This window comes from Zootermopsis nevadensis, unplaced genomic scaffold, assembly GCF_977971745.1.
Source record: "Zootermopsis nevadensis isolate Lab colony 2312 unplaced genomic scaffold, Znev_1.0 Znev_ptg000007l, whole genome shotgun sequence".
In the NCBI taxonomy this organism is placed as follows: domain Eukaryota; kingdom Metazoa; phylum Arthropoda; class Insecta; order Blattodea; family Termopsidae; genus Zootermopsis; species Zootermopsis nevadensis.
The window spans coordinates 12,083,773-12,103,807 of record NW_028259139.1 but is presented as its reverse complement, the minus strand read 5'-3'; the positions used below and the strand labels follow the sequence as shown (position 1 = coordinate 12,103,807).

The 20,035-nt window shown below is 39.6% G+C and overlaps 1 protein-coding gene across 2 annotated transcripts in view; it reads right to left on the bottom strand.

The window, feature by feature from the left end:
• The window catches only part of LOC110831782 (transcription factor hamlet), a 189,529-nt gene extending 171,098 nt beyond the window's left edge, over positions 1-18,431 (bottom strand). The window contains exon 1 of one of the 2 annotated variants that reach the window (XM_022068172.2): positions 17,979-18,431. In XM_022068172.2, coding sequence (XP_021923864.2) covers positions 17,979-18,015 — 37 coding nt within the window. In that variant the 5' untranslated portion in view covers positions 18,016-18,431. The remainder of the gene's footprint in view (positions 1-17,978) is intronic. The other variant, XM_022068173.2, reaches the window with a different exon arrangement.
• Positions 18,432-20,035: the final 1,604 nt, after the last annotated feature.

The window sequence follows — 20,035 nt, the reverse complement described above, 5'->3', positions numbered from 1 at the left end:
CCTGACAGAATACCAGGTCTTGTCTCACGTTTCTAACCCTTTCGACGCCGTTCAAGAAATTCCTCGCCTTTTGTGCAACCGAAGGGTTCATTACAGTGTACAAAAGAGCCCGCCACTGGTACGTTCCCCAAGCCAGACGAATGACCACTTCGTCCTACGCTACTTATTTTAAGATTCATTTTAATATTGTCTGTCATTTGTGTCTACGTTTATCTGTTGTCTTCCGTTCAGTTATTCCCACTAAAATTATTTACTCTGTTCTTATGTCCTATTCTTGTTACATGCCCCGCCCATCTCATCCGTAATTTTAACATGCTTTTTATTGTGTGAAGATTAGACCAATAAATGATGAGTAACTAGTTGCTGTAACATTACAAAACCCTAAAATTATAAAGCTTTTAATCAAAATAATTTACTTTTTTCCATTAGACATGCAGAGATTTTGAGGAACACCATGATACAAAGACGAGACCAGCAACCCAGGAAAACTGTTTAAAGTTAATCAGGATCAAGTCATAAGTTGAGTAATAAATTATTCAGAGTGTCTGTTTCCCACAGGTCAGAGCACATGGCCCCACTGACATCATATGACGACCTGCAGATAAGGCTGGCAGGCAGACAGACAGAAAAAGGGCGCTTGTGACCCGTAGAACAAGTGTTTTAGAGACCGCGCAACGCACTTCCTCGAGGTACCGCGCTCGAATCTCTGTCAGAGTTACCCAGACGCCAGAGTTTCTTCGTAGTTTTCCTCAGTCTCGAGATGGACACATTGTAAATAAATTTATTACAATGAACGCTGGCGAAATTCCTCCATACTTATGCCGATGAGAAAAACAGCTATTATACCACAACTCTGTATAATTAATCAGACGGCAGCTGCGCCTATATTAACCCCTGCTTGGGAGATAATATTAAAATGAATCTGGAAACAAGCGTTGTGGGAAATGGGCTAGAGTAATCTGGCTCAAATTGGGTTACAGTAGTGGGCTGTTGTCAACACGATAATGAACCTTCTGGTTCCAAACAATGCTGATAATTTATTTACCAGCTGATCGACTTTGCTCCTCAAGGCGGACTTTGATCCTTACAGTAGACCCGGCTGATGCAGTCGTGTGATTATGCAACTTTACTTGCAGACAGTACGTTGTTATAAGACTCAGGCCGTCGCATTGTTTAGAGGAGTGTTAATCGGATGAAAATAACAGGATGTTATTGTTATGGTTCTGGAGTTTAAGTGCATTGCTGTCGTGATTTTTCTGAAAGACTGTTTCTTTAAAAGAAACTGGGAAGGAGAAGTATGTCGGACGTGACATTTTCCTCCCACGACAGCCATACACTAACGATTCATAAACATAGTCGTAGATCCGTTCACAATAGAACTGGTGGAACTTCAGCCCATATGAAGACAATTTTATTGTACGAGAACAATGAGAAGTTAAAATGCGACATTTTAATGCCTTTTGCAGAGATTTTTTTGAAATGCAAACTTATCGTCCACCAGTCTGTCTCATCATAATGACTTAGCTCATTAAATTTCCAATGAAGTCGCTTCATCGCCGTTCGCGAACAAACACCATGCGCTCGGTAGCCCATTAACTTCCATCTACACTAACTACAGGACAATAAATACAAACCATTAAAAATCATATAAGGACAAAACTGAGTCCAGAAAAAATAGGAGTTTCTTTGTAAATATATCGTATATTACGTAGTGAGCACTCCATTAACATTTGAAATATAATATACTATAAAACACACGTTATAAAGGAAGACATTTATTGTTGTTTTTATTGTTTTTAAACGTTGGGTAATGACGTTTTGATTAGGGGAGTGGCGACAGAACATTGTGGTATAATAAACTGTTTTATATGATAAGACTACTACACGCTAGTAAGGGGGGGATCTAGAAATACACATACATGGTCATGTCTGTGTATTTCTAGACCTCAGGGAAATGCCTAAAAATAGCTAAATATTCCTTAGATAATGTGGGAAAGTTCAAGAACTTGTTTCGAACGATGCTAAATAATCAGAATTGCATACAGGTAGAAGGTCTGTCTTAAAATCTAAAGACTAATACACAAAATTATGTTATTGTCTGTTTTTTATATATTTGGGAAACTTGGTGTCTGACATTATGGGAAGAACAAAGGCTGGAGATGTATCACAACAGGATTCTGAGGAGAATTTTTGGTCATAATAAAGAGGAAGTACCACGAAAATTGAGAACATTTCGTAATGAGGAACTTCAAAATTTTTTGCTGTTGATCAAATTTTGGAGAGTTATCATATTAATTATGAGACGTACAGGGCAAACTGAATGTGTGCGAAGAATGAGAAATGCCTACAAAATTCCGGCAGAAAAACTTGAAGAAAACGAAAACTTGGTAGACCTAAGCAGAGATGGAAGGGATTGGATCTGAAGAAAACGGTGTGACTATGTGGAATGGGTTGAAGTGACTCGTGGAAAATAGTAATTAAGTGATGTAGAAAACAAAACAAAAAAGAATAAAATCTAAAGAGCTAAACAGAAAGAAATAAAAGGATGACCAGAAGCCAGTTTAGGCTGTATGCTAGGTTACGGAGCATTGCCGTGTGTCTGGGCGCAATGGGTGAAGATACTAACGGACGCGTATCGACCGCCGACTGTTCAGCAAGACGACGTTCTTGGGGCAATCGAGCAATTGAAAGGAGACTGTCTTCTTCAAGTGATGGCGGCCCACTTTGACCGATCACGCGATAATAATTCTAATACTCCTTAACGAAAACATTCCAAGCACAGAGGTCGCCACGGTAATATCATACATGGTGAGTAGATAGGGATTTGGAAGGAAACGACCGCGGCTTATTTCAGAGAATTGTGCCATCATTCGGTCTAAGAAACTTTTTTAAATCGAAGAAAATATGGCATTAAGCAGCCGGACATACAAACCGGGTGCCTCCAGAATAGCATAAATGGGTGTAATGTGTTTTGTATAATGAGGTTGGTAATGTGGTCCCACCTTTTGTGTATCTGAATGAATGCTTGGAGCAAAAACCAATACTAACAGTTATATTTGCACCTTTGAGCTCAAGGCTCATCGAAATAATATTTAAGAATTCAGTCCTTACCGCAAAGAAAACACCTCATCTCACCGTTACAAAGATCAAAACGCTGTTTGTCCTGAGAATCAGTTGAAACCCGTAAACACATTCTGGATTAAACTCAGAGTTACTGAATGTTCAAGTAGGTGGTATATCTTCTTACCACTATGTTTTAAAGGGTTAGTTGATGAATATCAATTTCTCAACGATGACCACGTCGTATTGCAGTCGAACGCTATTAAAAATTTTGTAATTTCACCTTGTGTCCCGGATAACGCCACTACAGAAATTAAAGAAATACGACACAGAAAAATTAATAATTACCTTCGTTCTCACCCCCAATTTGATTGAATTAGTTTATATAACGACACCGCTTCAACTGCACTTTAATGCGTCGAACCAACTGAAAATGTGTTCATATCAAATGTTATAAAACTAGTCAGTTTGTTCAGAAGCTTTAACGGATGATTCATTGATCGGGCAAGTATGATAATACCATAAATCTATCTTCCTTGTATAATATGACAGTAGCCAGGGTAACCGTGGCGAGGGGAGGTGGCAGTGACCGGCGGGCGCTGGGTTCAGCCCACCTGAACATGCAATTTCGTAATCACACGACAGGAAGGTAATTCTCGAGCCCACAGTTGGCAAGAACTGCGCAATAACCCCCCCCCCCCAACTCGTGTCGTCCACTTGTTATCACCTTGAGAGTTTCTGTATTTTCGTACTAAATGTCATCTTGCATTTATTTGCCGGATGTAAAATGTTTATTAAAATTTTCTCCAGAATGCAATGCAGCGTGTAATATGTTTTTAAATTCTGACTTGTAAAACATGTTTTAATTAATTCCACGTAGCAGAGTCCTACTTGAGAAGCATTGTGTCCTGCTTGGAAATTTTAAATTTCCCTGAAAGTCGAAGCTCGTCGTATATAAGAAATCAGTCCGTACCGCAAAAGAGACACAACACTTCACCATTACAAAGATAAGTTGGTTAATCCCGTTTAAGGAAATAATCTGTTTATTCTGAGGCTCGTCGAAAAAACATGAATAACAGCTGAATCCATTACACATCCTCATACAGAAAACATTTGAGATAAATTTTAATATTATCCTCCCGTCGACGAGTTCTGACATAACGTTATTTCATCTACCCAACGCTAATATCATATGTTCTCATGTAACGCACTATGTTGGAGATCTCCAGGTGTTTGGTTAATATTAAAGATAACTGCTGCTTATTTTATGTGGTGGTGTAATCAGATTTTATTTAAATTTCCGCAAAATTTCCACACTTATTCCTTGGGTTTATGGTTCCTAAGATGAACACGAAACTGCACGTAGGCCTCTTTAAAACTTTGACTACATATTTAGACAATTTGCTTAACACAAGAGTTGGAGAAGTTGCCGATGTCAACGGCGCGTGTTTAAGGATGTAAATGTTTGAGCGAGTGATTGTGAGGCCTTTAGGTGCCACAACCTTCTGTTCACATCAGGTGCCATTTTTGCCACACATGGAGAAACAATGAGAACCCAGTTGGAGGATCAGGAATAAATAAAAGGATAATATTAAAATGAATTTCAAACAGTAATATATTCAGTCATGATAAGGTATAATGGCAGACTTTGGAGATCAGGGTAATGAACCTATGAGTTTCATAAAAGGCGGAGGGATATATTGACGAAAAAAGCTATCAGCTTCAGAAAGACTCTTCGACCTGAGGCAAAGCATTATTGGCAATAAAACAAGAGTTAAATTCACACAAAAATATCTTACCGACTGAATTGTTCTGCAGTAATTAGGATATTTAGCATCGAGAGAGTAAAACATCGTGGTTTAACTGAAGGAAATTCCCAGAAATTCACTTTGAGTACTTGAGTAAAATCATGAGATAATGACATTTCTGGCGAGGATTCGATAATCGAATCGAACGACTCCAGAATACAACCCATCGTCGTGATCAAGTGGTTAACTCTCCTCTTATGTATTCGGGAGGTCCCGGATTCAAATATCGGTGCGGAGACCTACTATCCAGACAGGCGTTTATGTAGTTTTCCTAACTTCTTCCAGGCTAATACCGGAACAGTACCTTAAATTAGGCCACGACCGCTTCCTTCCTCATACTTTCCAATTCATTAAACAGTCATCCTCTTATTCGACACTATATAATTTGAGCTACTAAAATACATTGTTAAATAAACTATAAATAAATAAATAAATAAATATCGAGATACAAATCTTGAGCGTGAAACACGAGATAACGTGCTCGGTTTAACGAACAGAGCAGAAAGTGGGGTGCACGGCAAACACTACATAGCTGTAGTGCGAGTTTAACATCGATGTTTCATTCATTTTGAGTTTCCTTTGGTCCGCCTGTGGATGTATCTTGAATCCAAAGAAATAAACAGAATGGCGATTTGATTTATGTTCCTGGTGTCGCTACTAAGGACTCCTTGACTTTATTTTGTGGCAGGAGCACAGAGAAACATGGCGGGGTCATGAATAGGTAATGAGACACAGGGTCCTCTTGTGTTTACACAAGAGAAGTGCTTGTCAGGGGTAACCAAACATGACTTTTCAGTCCTTACTCAACAGCAGGGTCAAAGTATATCATAATAAAACATAACTGGGGCGGTGTGGAGAATATTGGATCGAAAACTGTGACATTTCGCATTTGATTGTTGCCTCTATTATCAGGTCGATAATGATGACAATGGAGGTAGCAAGCACCTCTGAAACGTCGGTAAACTTCTACCAGACAACACGGCGTTACATTCCAGAAGACAGCTACCTCATTATTAAACTCAGGTTTGTTCCATTGGGTCCATAACTTATTTTTAGACCATATTACATGTTCAAACGTGATGTTATGTATGACTCATGCATCATAAACAGTTGAAACACTTTATACTGGCGTGAATGCGTGGGTATTACAGTCGAAGGCAAATTTCCCCACAGTTGAAACTCGGCCTAATTGAAGATGAGGGCAGTGCCACAGAAGACTGATGAGAAATCCACGCAACAATTAAAGAACCCCTACAGCTCTAAATACATCTGTGTTAAACATTTTCCACCCCCTTATAAAAGATAACGGTTAATTGTACATTGGGGTTAAAATATTTTGATTTAATCATTTGTTTAGCTTTGCGGTAGTTAAATTAATGTGAAAGGGAGCAGTGTGGATCACTTAAGTCGGTTCTTAACGACCTCTTGAGGGAAACCACGCAACAAACCAATTATAAAACCTCGCCAGGATTTCCACAGCAATGCGCGGCCTACAGTGGGATTCATCCGAATTCTCCTTCCAGCTCTGCGCAGTGCGGGTTGCGGATAGCCTACCTGACAGGCACTCGTCCGAACTCAAGATACGGTATCCCTGTTAACACGACTCGTTTAAAAATGACGTCCTGTATGCACGTCGTTAGAGCGTATAGAGGTAATGGATGTGAAACTTCGCTCATTCTTACATACGAAGTCAGTGGTTTGCTTCATGCTCCAGCCGCCTTGCCCCTGTATCCGTTTGAAAATAAACTGGGTGAGTAGCCGATGGTGCAGCTGAACATCGAATTACGCCATCTAGTGCTTATCCAGTCACATTACTGACACGGCTGTCTCGATTCAGTCATGTTTTTCTGTCTAAATTCAGATGAAATATTCAGTTTGTCTTGCAGTTATATGTGAAACAGACAGACATGTGTATCAGAAGTACGTGTTATTTTTTTACACCTCAGAATACTCTGTTCTGCAGCTGTCTATTACTCAGTTTAAAAGGAAAGTTGACTGTTTGGAGACCAAATTATTTCTATCAGAATAGTGCAAAGTGGATTGAACTTTTTCGACGAAAATCTTAACGAAAATTTCAAAGCGAGAAATAGATCCGTATTTCCCACCAAATGTGACAGGGCGAAAGAATCTATAAAAGTTAAGATTCACTCCGTATGACAAAAAGGCAAAGAAATTAAATGTCCTAACTTCAGGCTATCAGATAACGATTAACAGTTGAACACGTGTCTTCTGCACATGAATAAGTTTTGTGCAAAATATTCGATTATTTCACTCTTACATATCCATTTCTGTAATATCACAAATAATTTATTGAATGGATTAGATTTTCCTTCCTGAGCCATATAAATCCAGTCCCTAATCTCACATCCCATTCTAAACCAATTTTAATGTTATCCTCCAACCTACAACTAGGTCTTCTGTTTTTGAAGTTTTATAACTGAAGTTCCTCATCTGCCACGTCCATGGGAAGAGAAAATTTTAAGGGCTGAGCAGAAAACACTTTGGAAACCGTTGCTCTGTTGTTTTAAACCATACTAAGGTATGCAGTGTTATTTTGTTTCTTTATTTAGTGGATTTTTACCAACGTAATCATTCGCTGTCACACTATGTAGCCTTCAAGCAGCACATGACAGCTGATTCGCCTACCACAGTGAAGACGAAGACACAAAACGGTTACAGATATTTTAAACTGGCGTGCTTTTACCAGTCATACGTTGACATTCAGTTTTCTTCAACACACACACACACACACGATCCAGGGAACAATAGAAGTACTTCATAAAAACCCCACTAGTCACTAACCTCCAACTCTTAATCACTTCTGCCCCCTATTGTTACCAGTCGAGAGCTCGGCGCATGCGCAATCAGCCATTGAACTGAGACTCGACCGTTATGCACTTGAAAGATGTGTAATAAAAACAAATGCAATGCACTAGAAAAGATGGCTTCTGTCTTAATTGACATTTTAACTGTTATTGACAAAGTCTTATGGGTTATTCTTTCATTGACTGGTTTCCAAGGAGATTTCTCCCTGCCTTCGCAGTTCTGAGAGTAAATAAGAAAGAATAAACCAGAGTCTAGACTCTACGGTTATTGAAATACGAGAGCAGCTCTGCTTGGTCGTGTTACTGGCCGCTCCTTAGCGCTGGAAACATTAACAGCAGCTGAAGAGGTAGTGAACACCTGAGAGTCTGAGACAGTGATACAATTAGTTATGTTATCAACACCAAACAAAGAATCTTTTTCAGTCAAGAAATGATTACTTCTTTACTATTTGAATCCCACGTTTGTTTAACGGGGAATATCCACTGTGACCACCCCGCAGAATCAGTAATGTTGTGACTTTTCTGTATTAAAATAATAAATTTTCTTTTATTTATTTGATGTTCTAATGAAGATAATGTAGACTTGATTTTAACTTGACGTGAAGTTGTGGACCACAGATTGAATATTTAAGCAGCTATTAATAAAATAATTGTCTTGTAATACAACTGTAATACGTAACCACGACAAATCCAAAGCCATCCATAGGATGAAGTCCTGAGCCAGTTAAATCCAACTGCCATTCTAGCAACATATTTGTCCTTCCCAATGGAATTATCTACTAAAAGGACTTGAAAGTGTTTTCTGACATCAGGTATCTGTTTTCATCACATAAACTCTTGAGGGTGGCACAATATTACAAAAATATGTATACGTGGGGAGTAGAAAAAATAGTCGCGAGCCACATGCGTTCATCGCCCTTGCAACAACATAAATTCTCGTCAAATTAATTTAGAAGTCCCTATGTGTCACACTGTCCAGTCATTTTACTTATTCTCCACCCTTGTCAGCTGTCTGATAAGAAACACCTTGAGGCTTATAGTAAAGAAATGCACTGATAAGGAATCATTAGGAAATATGAGCACTTGATGAATCACAATTTACGATACTGCACAATGGAACAGAAATGTGACGAAGACAGGATGAAACAGGGGTGTCAACTAAGAGACACGAGTTACCTTGGTACATAAACTCTTTTAATCACCACTCTGTACGACCAAGTACAAAAGACTGTCACGCTGAATTTTATGATAACAAAGTAATGAGCATACATAGTCTCTCCGCTTCTCGTGATACTTAGGAACATGTTCTTCGCTTCGTCATGGTTGAAGTACCACTGTGCCTTCTCCAGTCAGAGCAGATGCCCAGCCCTGTGAACAAGTATGTGGTCCGTCCTATCGCCAGAAACACAGAATTGAAAAAAATAGCTCTCAATTTCTTTACTAGAACTGTAAATAGAATATCCAGACCGAAGACCGTCCTCATGTTTTATCACGTTGCTTTTTTTGTGAAATGCTGGACAGATCGCATCAGACACTGTGGAGTATACCACAGCCGAGTTTAACTTCGTAATGTGATGATCCCTGAGGACCTCAATGTGGATTTCGTCTAACCTGACTTAACTAACTACCCTCTGAATATATTGGATATGTATTTTCTGGTTTTGATCAAATTTCAAGGTCACACAAGATTTTCCGATGATGTCCATATGTATGTCCAACTCTGGGACTGATTGATGGCTCAGGGAAGTTGGCCTCGGAACCCCCCCTCCCCCTTCCCGATACGGTTAACTTTCAGCATCATATTTTATAGAAGAGCTCACAGAGGGCCTGACAAATTCCTGCCACGTTATTTTTCGTCGAGTAATGAAATTCGTTTTGGAGCACGTGTAAACCAGATTTGATATGTGTGCGAGGGGGCCCCCTGCTGGCCGCTGGGTTCTGTGAATGGAAATGCCAAGAAAAGAAGACAAGGCAAGTGGATTTCGTACAAAAGCGTGGGGCAGGAGAGGCAGAACATGTTCTAGCTGTGCAGGATGCAGAGATGAATGAAATATTTTAGATCTGAATGAATGAAAGACGAGCATAGTGATTCAGATCAAGAAAAGATGGATGACATTGATCCTCATGAAAGCTGCGGATGTTCGTAGTGGTATCTTATCTGTCTGTTTTCCTATTCAGAGACTTATAATATGTCTTGACGTAAATCATGTTGTAGACCGATAATTCTCAAGACGAAACATGCCGAGGGCCAATTTACGAAAAAGAAAATACCGCCAGCGGTCGTATTCTAAACTAACAAACACTGTGCTTGCAGAACCCGATGATTCAGCACATCTAATACAAAAACCCTACACAGGACATGTTCCTGTACCTGTCTCTGTCCCACCAACCTCTCATTTTCCATCTTCATGTCATCTTCGCATCTTTTTCTTGGTCACCAAAGTAGAAACTGTCTGAGATGTCTTCCCAGAAAGATTCTGCGCACAATTTGTCTCATAGCAGACTCATAAATTTCGCTGTCCTAACAGTACGTCAGCGTGAAGTTTTTCATTATGCATCCTGACCTAATCCTTGTCCCCCCCCCCCCGAGATTTCCTCACCTCGTGCTGGAAATATCGAGGCTGGATGTCGCATTTCAAAGTTCTTTAAGTGAGTTTCAACACTTCTCTTAACATTAACAAAAGGCTTGTTTGCATGCAACTTAAAGTTCTTTTGACGTAAATACGTCTATAAGGAAGGGTTATTCGCCAAAAAAGTGTAACGAAAAAGATCCGATAACAATGGTTACCTAGGGAACGTCGTGTTTACTCGGCATTGTTGTTACCTAGGAAACGTTACATTACATTTCATTACATTACATTACAATACATTACTTTACATTACCTTACCTTACATTACATTTCATTACATTACTTTACATTACATTACAATACATTACAATACATTACTTTACATTACCTTACCTTACATTGCATATATTACATTACATTATTTTACATTACATTCAGGTACCACAGACCCATCATAAGCGTAACTAATTCAAGTTAAATAAGCAAAGTCTTAATCAAACTTTACTCAATTGTAAAGCATGTATAAAGGAAATATTTAGAATAAAGCCAATATATAAACTTCCTTTCCGTAAAGACGTATTTACGTCAAATTCTCCGGAACCGTGGTTCCACTGTCACTTTTTTCTAACAGTGAGCTGTTCTGTCTCTGGATTACAGCGATACACGTGTTCGGACGCTGTTGCTGTTGCAAAAGACAAAACAAAATCAAGTGACGAGCCGGATGATCTTGAGATTATGTAAACAAGTATAAATATCTTCTGTGGATGGGACGAGTGGGTCGTCTTTTAAAATTCCGAACGTGTCTGACCGGTGGACAACAAACGAACATGTTTGTTCGTCGAAGTTATTAGTGAATGTCCCGTAAAGTGAAACCAGTAAACTTACAAAAGAAACCAAAGTAGGCTAATTTAGGGTACTAGCTAATTTAACGACTCTATCTCAACTGCTGGTTAGAATATACAGCATCAAGTTGGAAGAATGAATTGGGAAGGATGTGGAAAGAGGAGGTGAGGAAGACATCATGATCTAACGGGAAAAAAAATGCGGATGGAACGCAAATCCTTTCTTCTGTAGTGTCGCGCTGGAAACAGTCTTGAGAGAGGGGGACGTAGGATGCTACTGTGGTCGAAGTCCGCTGCCCAGGGATACCGCCACGCCCTGGCGGGATATGCGCAGCATCCCAGCTACAGGAGGATGCTATGGACCGTCTTCAGTTACTCTAGACACGCCCAGCCCCTTCCGGCTAACTTCTCACAAACTGTCTTTTCGTTCGCTTTATATTTTCTATATCTTTTTCTTGCAATCTTGAATACATCTATTTTACGACGTAGTATCGACTGCTGAGGTTATGCGTCGTTGAATGAGATGTAGCATGACTGTTGTGGGTAAGTCGAATCGTGGACAATTTTTAGGTCATCATCTCGGTAAAAACGTGAGGGGACTGAGGGAAATCACGAATGAATTTATTCAGAATAGTTTCTTTGATAGTTTACATATGCCAGTGGTCTTAATTCTCATTTATTTAAAATATAAATTAATGTCTCCGTCCTGGGCTTGACACTTACGATACTAACGAGCGTTGCAAATTCGTTACTCACTTGTTAGAAGAGTCAGATCTTGATAGAACTGTTTACAAATAATTGTTTTTTACTGACTTTCGTGACACGTATCTAAGTAAGACTGAGTACTACTTAAAACGCAACTCAAGAACAGTCACGTATTATGGTATAAAAATTAAATCAGAATCATTTCCAACCCCCTGTAATAGATTTTGCAAACCTCCCACGTGACTCAAGACGACGTTTTTTGCTAGGCCGCTGATCACGTTAGTAGCGCATAAGGCTGCAAGAAATTAACATTTACCAGTTTTAAGAAATAATCGCTGTTTAGCGTGAGAATCATACGAAACAAAACAAAAAATCACAGTGAGTAGTTAATGACTGTTGAAGCAGGTGGTACATATAAATACCACTTGGCTTTAAAGGCTCAACTAGCCAGGTAGTTTCGTACATGATTTACGAATTATTTTTAATAATTCACCAAGCATTAATTTTGCTCCATAATATTTTAAGTGGCCCGGGTCACTTGCCACCAAGTGATCTCGGTTTGATGATCACAGTTTGTGACAGTCTGTGTATTTTTTAGTATAAATAAAGCCCGGGGTAAGCTGAAATGAATCGGCAATCCTCTGGTGGATTTTTTTTCTGTCCTCGGACAGCAGAAACTGAACGCTCTGTGGTGTTCCCCCATACCATTATTACTGAAAACGACTCAACAGTTCAATGATACCGTCTCAATACCTCAATAAATGCCTCAGAGCGTGTACGGCTTTTCATTATTTCTGAACGTACTCTGAATAACATAGGCTATAATAAAAGGTATAGGCCTACCTCCAACATCGGTCTACAGGAACGCACTGGCTGGGCAGGTTAGGTCCCTTGTGGACGTGAAATTGACCAGAAATAATAAAATTCCAACCTTTCTCTCTCTCCTTTCTCTTCCTATGTATTATAGACCTACCCCTCGTTTAGAACTCCTTTTACATACTCACCCCACATTACCCTATCCCTTCCATCTAAACACGCATTTTATTGACTATAAATTTCAGGTCCAAATATTCGTTAACTCACCTGTTTCCAGTATGTTGGTCTATTTTTTTTTTTGCACTGTTAATTTGAATAAGAATATTTTGGAACACTCGCTCTTTGATTAACGGCCAAAGTCGGAGAGCAATTATTCCTCGGCATATGTTCAATAATCCGTCACTGAGAACAAATCCCCCAAGTGCTAAAGCTAGTAGGTACAGATCCAATAGTAAAATGTCTGGCTATCGGTTGGACGGCCACGTTCTGATCCCCAGCCCAGTCAAGATTTATCCTGGCTTCCGCGTCCAGACCGGCTCGGACACCTGACAGGTCTCCACTGATTTCTATTGGCAAGTTTATAGCTGATAAAGCGGACGAAGGTTAAAGCTACCCACTCTCCAGATCTCGCGTGTAAGATTTGTCTCTGATTTCCCATAAGGCCTTAAGCGTTCATAGCATACGGCTTACGTCCAGCGACATCTTTAGCCCTTCAGTTCAAACGCTAAGACAATGAAACTGTCTCTGTACTTTAATAAGTTTTATCTTCCAGGTGGGAAGTTTAACCATCTTGAAACCGTAGTTTACTCGTTAAACTGAAGAATAAGCCAACCACCTGTGTAATAAGTTAAATGCCGACGACGTGAATATACGATTTCTTAAATTTACCAATGAATGCAAATGCCGTATCTGTTTTATAAATTAACTTTTTGCCTTCGCGTATTTTGAAATTTAATGTGCAGACTTTTGAGGAAAGGGGTCATTTTAAATTGCGGATCAGACGAATTGTTTATAAACACTAGAAGTTTATGTTTTAATAGGCCCAGACGCTGTAAGTCAAATTAAATATCTCGAAACGTCTTTCGTTATTTCAATCAGGTAAATGTTTTAAATGCGTCCTTCAGTAATGGGATATTAAGTTACCAGTCGTCTTTTGAAAAATGTTTATATTTGTACAAAACTCGAATAAATTAAGGAACAAATTTGGGGATCTTTCTTCCCTGTTTATATTCTTAATTACGGTGGAACAGTTGCGTGCAATATGAAGCAACTTGTTACTACGAGTGAAGCACGGAATTCTTATAAAATACAAACTATATTCATGCAAATATCGCGCTAATTACGTAGTATGACTAATGGAATTGTATGCTTTTTTACATCTAAGTTACTGCTCTATTTCTTCGCCATGCAAGTAACACATCAGTCACTTCTGCCTTTGTCGGACTCCTCACACACGATTGTGATAGGCTGGATCAACACAAACTATAATAATATCACAGTTGTAATTACCCCACAAGTAATCCTCTTATGTTTATTTAACACGTCCATACACCACCTTAATTTACACCAAACTTAGTCCACACTGAACAAACGTAGCCTATGGAGTATAGTTATTCTTACAGATCTGATAGTTGCTCACCTGGCGAGTAAATTTTCCACTTTTGTGCAATCCCAAAGTTTATTAATTGCCGTATTTACAACAGATCGCCACTGGACCCCATCTCGAGCCAGATGAAACCAGTCTGCCAATTCTAGTACTTTTTATTCAAAGAAGATCCATTTTAATATCACCTTCCCATCTACTTCTAGGTCTTCCACATGGCTTCTTTCCTTTAAGTTTTGCGAACCATACGTTGTATGCGATTTTCATCTCACCCATACGATTCACCAAATGTTTGTTCACAACAGAATAAACAAAATCTGAAAAGCGATTAAAATATATTTCATACAGCTGTGTGCCTTCTGGCACTTCGTCACTAAACCGCTGTGCCCACAGTGTGATTAAGGATTTGAGATTTTCGCCTGGTGAAAATTAAGTTTGTGATACCCTGAGTTATGACATCGTATGGGCAGTTACCGACGTTTCGGAGGAAGCTGCTACATCAATCTTCAAGAACATGTCCATCCAGATGGAAAAACATTCCATGTACTGAACGGTAAATGGGATTCAAACCCGTTACTCCATAAAGACGGTATTCGTTTCATAACGAGATTACTAGACGCGACATGTGTTACATTTCAAACCATTCGGCCCTCAGACAAAACACTGGGAATTTTGTCTTCACCATACACCACCCCCTTTGGGGTGCCTCCTTCCTCGCAGATAAAGACAGTCGGAGCGTGATCCCGAACATTTACCCCTGCCTCCATCTGCGTTGTGGACTCAGCGGAGTTTTACACCCATGCTTTCCTTACATTGTCATATGGTGCTTATACGTCGGGGACACTACAATTATATGGTAGGATTGTGGACGTCTGATGGCTGCGTCTCGACGCCCTCCGCACGCCGAGGCAGGTCCCGCTTTGTAGCCAGTGCCACAGTTTGTATGTACATACAAATCTACATGGCGTTACAATACCGAAGATCAACATGGCATTTTCTCTGGTTCTCGTGTTACGTTTGAGTCAACCCTCTGAGTAGTCCCACCACTAAACCACATTCTGCAGAATCAGTGACTGCGAGGCCAAATGTAGAAACTGGCTGGGGAACGAACATGCCAAGTAGCCTACTTTTATGGGTCGCTGTTCGTTATCCAGGCTAGTTGAAAATCGTAAAAATATTTTGCTTTTATAGAAGAAAAAAATCATCCGCGTATTAACAAAAGTAGGCTTATAATGATACGCCTAATCGTGAGTCTGGTATATTACGCATGTTACATCCCAATTTTCTGCAATCTTTCACTAAATTTGTTATCCCCTCCCCCCACACCTACCCTGTATCTTCCCAAGTTCCTTCCTCCTGCAGGGTTTTTGAAACAGACGCGATTTTAACTAAACTTCATTCCTGCTACATGATCCACCTAACTTATTCATTTATTATCGTAATCTAACAGTTTTTTAATAAGTACGACACAAATTATGCAGCTGTTAATTACTATTTTTTTTACTTCTCTACAACTTACTTTCTTTTGTTTGTGCAATGTTGTCTTTTAGTCAGATATTATACCCACGGTTTATCTATTTTTTGCTGTAAATGCAATTGAAATTTTCTACTGCTTAGCATGAAATTATTTTAGGGGTAATGTTGAAAAATAAATTTACAAGAAACACATTTCATTTTAAAATCACTTGTTGTAGTCACAGAAATGTTTTTACTTTATCACGGGAACGTCTTTTTCATTGGTATTCCTTGAAAAATACCACTCTTGTTCATGACCTATTTTTGAGGACGGCGGATGATCTGAACTTTTAAATCGGGCTAAAATTATTTACTTTCCCCTTCGTAAGATAGTGTAATTGCGTCATATTGTGAATATTCTAACAATTATTTATTTTAATCCGTCATATCACAATATTTAAAATTTCTTATAATTAAGATAATAAAATATCATTGATGTTCCATATCGATTGATCGATTTACATTTTGGAACATCCTTTACACAACATGTTTCAGTTTTTATAAAACCATATTCAGGTGTAAAAGATTTACGAACTTAAAACTCAAATATGATTCCATTTGGTGATGTTTCATGCCATTTGTTTTTCAATTTTGGGCGAGGTGTTGTCTTTTCTTAAATTTTATCAGATGTACATATCGGTCTGTAAGTAGAAGATTGAAAGAAACACTAAAGAATTTGAAAGAATTTATAAAAGAATTTAGAGAATAAAATGCAAAATATATAAATTATAGTTAGAAAGTAGCAGTAAGATATAAATAAAAATAATATAAAATAAAAGTAAATCTAAAATAAAACATACCCTAGATGTAGGATGGTTTTATAAAAACTGAAACATGTTGTGTAAAGGATGTTCCAAAATGTAAATCGATCAATCGATATGGAACATCAATGATATTTTATTATCTTAATTATAAGAAATTTTAAATATTGTGATATGACGGATTAAAATAAATAATTGTTCCCCTTCGTATTTGTAGTTTACATTTCATTTTGATATGCATAATGATAAGATTTCTGTTAGAGCATCACCCCTCCTAACGTCATAACAGGTTCACCGATACAATGCCACCTGTGTGAGCACAAACTAGCTACCAGCAAGTAACAATGATTAATCACTGCACGTGCAGAATTACAGTTACACCGGCAATTTGTAATCACCAAAGAAATGTCGCCTTTGAACAGATTGGTTTTACCACAACAATATCAGCAGGGTTCAGATGTACTGGGATGCTGGGAACGACCCGTTCTTCAAGTGCCTGAGCACTGCGGGTCCCAACTTTTCGTTGGCTCGATCTATAGACATTTTGGTAGGAATCCTTGGACGAGACTCTTCAGATATCCAAATCAAAATTCAATAACACAAGAATAGAGAAATTAAAAATGTTAAAATCCATGGCTGTTATATTCAAAGAAATTACAGGTTTATATTAAAAATCAAGGTGTCATCTATGAAACGATATGTAAATCCGATCTCTACGTTGCTGAACTTACGCTCACTTCCGTGGACATTCGGCATATTTATAAGAGAGATCGGATTGTTGGAAACATTGCCTCGTTTAAATAATGAATCCAACCAGACTGTTTCTATTAGCGGGATAGAGGGTGTAATGTGACACCCACTTCTACGTTGATTCCAAAACAATTATACGATTTTGTGCTGAACTAACATTTATGTGAAAATGAAACCAAGGTCATTATATTCTTTTGACACTATTTCAAGCAAAGGCGGACAGATAAACGCAGAAAACGGTAAATAAAACACTAATGTAATATAAAATCAATTTAATTTCAATTCGTCTTAATAGAAAATTGAACACACAAAATAAAAATAAGTATTAACTGTATTTCTTAACGTAACAAATGTCAACATCTGTAGACCAAGAATTTATCAAATAGTGTTGTCTATTTTCTGAGTGGTTGCAGAATTTTTGCGATGAATTAGCAGGGAAAACGATATATTTTAAGAAGAATTAATTGCCTCGGAATGGTGTGTGTTTAAACACGTTGTGTTTGAAGGGGGATATTGCAAACAGAGTGGTGGAAAAATAAACTAAATTATTTCACACACGCCGGCCCTTTGGCGAAAACAAACCTCTATATTCTGTGTCGACGCACTCTCAGAAATAATTAGCAGAACCGGAAATGAAAATATCCACAGTTACTGAAAATCACGCAGGGTTTTTAATGGTTAATTGAATGAGCTACACTTTATCTTGTGGGCGATGTACCTTACCTTGAGCTACTCGGCGGGCAACGGGTTTGGATCTCATGCTTCGAGGATGACAGGTGATGTCAGAGGCCCGAAGCACTGCACATTCACCAACACGCAGACAATGGGTCCCATCAAGAACGGGGTTGTTCGCGCGATCCAAGACACTTCCCGAGATTTCAGTCACTTGCACAGTCTTCTGTCTTGCCGCACTACAGCCGTGTGACTTCTGCAACAGCGGGGGAGGGGAGGGGGGGCAGAACCTTTCAGTTGCGCCAACACAAAACTCACTCCACCACCTTACCCCCCCTGTACTATAGCAACTAGCGCCACGTTGTTAAAAAGAAGAGACACGAAGCGCGAGGGAGAGAGAAATTCCCGGGGAATTTCTTCGCAGGCGTTTTCTTGTCGTAACAGAAAATAAGTACAAGAGTGAGGTATAAAAGTTTTTCTCTCTCCTTCCTCTACAGAGTTGTGGCATCACATAACAGAGCACATGAAACCTCAGCCAATGAGAAGCAAACCTCACAATGAGGCGCCTTTAGGAATGACACTGGAAGTTTTTTTTTTTTTTTAAGTGTTCACCGTTCTCTTGTCACGAATGGAATACACATGAGGAGCTTCGGGCAGGGATTTCCTCCGGTAGACATCAAGCCACGCCCCATTCAATCCCCACCACACGGGGCAGATCGCACTGCGGGGCGAGGGGGTGCCTGTATGCCGAAGAGAGACGACGATGAGGTGGAAGGCAGAACTGAGTAAGTCCACGTTCCATTTGTGTTTGTGGAACGATTAATTATGCGTGCAGTCAGCTGACGGACTTTACTGATTTCGCTCGTCAGAGATGAAACTTGTCAGCAGAATTTTTGTTACCATTTCTGTTGTACTACGTCACTGGGTTGGTACTCCCGTGCGTCACTTCGTGTTTCCTAACCCTTTCTTAGGGCCTTTCTTGCGTTGGACTTACCCACTTCTGCCTGTCCGGTCGCCCGTCTCTTCGACTGCTGCTGGGTTTCGGTTGAATCGGCGTTACGACATTCCATTAACCGTAAAATATGGTCGTCGCTTTCCACCCGACACCCACCTGCCACTGAGGGAGGGAAAAATATAAGACTAAGTCCCCTCCTTGTCCTCAAAGTATAAGAATCGCCACAAAGGAAAAGATGTCTTTCTGGATGATGTGTTCGAACTACAAATTTCGTGTTAACTATGGAATCTCACATAACGCCTGGAGTAGCAGGTTTTAAGGGCGAAGACGAAACTACTAGGGAATATGAAAAATTCTGCATCCAGTGACGAGGTTAAGAGTGCGTGGAGCCACAACTCCATCACCAATTTCTGAAAGCGTGGTGCTCAGTTAAATTAAAACCAACTGTAATACAACTTTACAGTTGGTTTTAATTTTCGACCAATGACTATTATTGTTTTATTATTATTTTAGTGTTCTGTCTGAGGACAGGTCCATATGAACAGGATCCTTCCATCCTTTTCTCGGACTGGGACCTGTTCATATACGTTCTTGGCAGATGATCCAGAAGTTGTTTGCCATTGCCTTCTTCTGTGTGTGAATGGAGTAATTGTTGGGATGCCACGGAGAAACCGGGGAAGCCCCCGGAGGAAAACTCCGTGTTGCCTAGACCACGGCATTACCCAACACAAGTTATAAATTCGGGCACCGCCGGGAATCGAACCCGAGACCCCAGGATTACAAGGTCAGCGTTCTAACCGCTAGACCACCTCATATTATTATTATTTAGTGTTCTGTCTGACGACAGGTCCATATGAACAGGATCCTTCCATCCTTTTCTCGGACTGGGACCTGTTCATATACGTTCTTTACAGATGATCCAGAAGTGGTTTGCCATTGCCTTCTTCTGTGTGTGAATGGAGTAATTGTTGGGATGCCACGGAGAAACCGGGGAAGCCCCCGGAGGAAAACTCCGTGTTGCCTAGACCACGGCCTTGCCCAACACAAGTTATAAATTCGGGCACCGCCGGGAATCGAACCCGAGACCCCAGGATTACAAGGCCAACGTTCTAACCGCTAGACCACCGTGGCGGTATTATTGTTATTATAACAA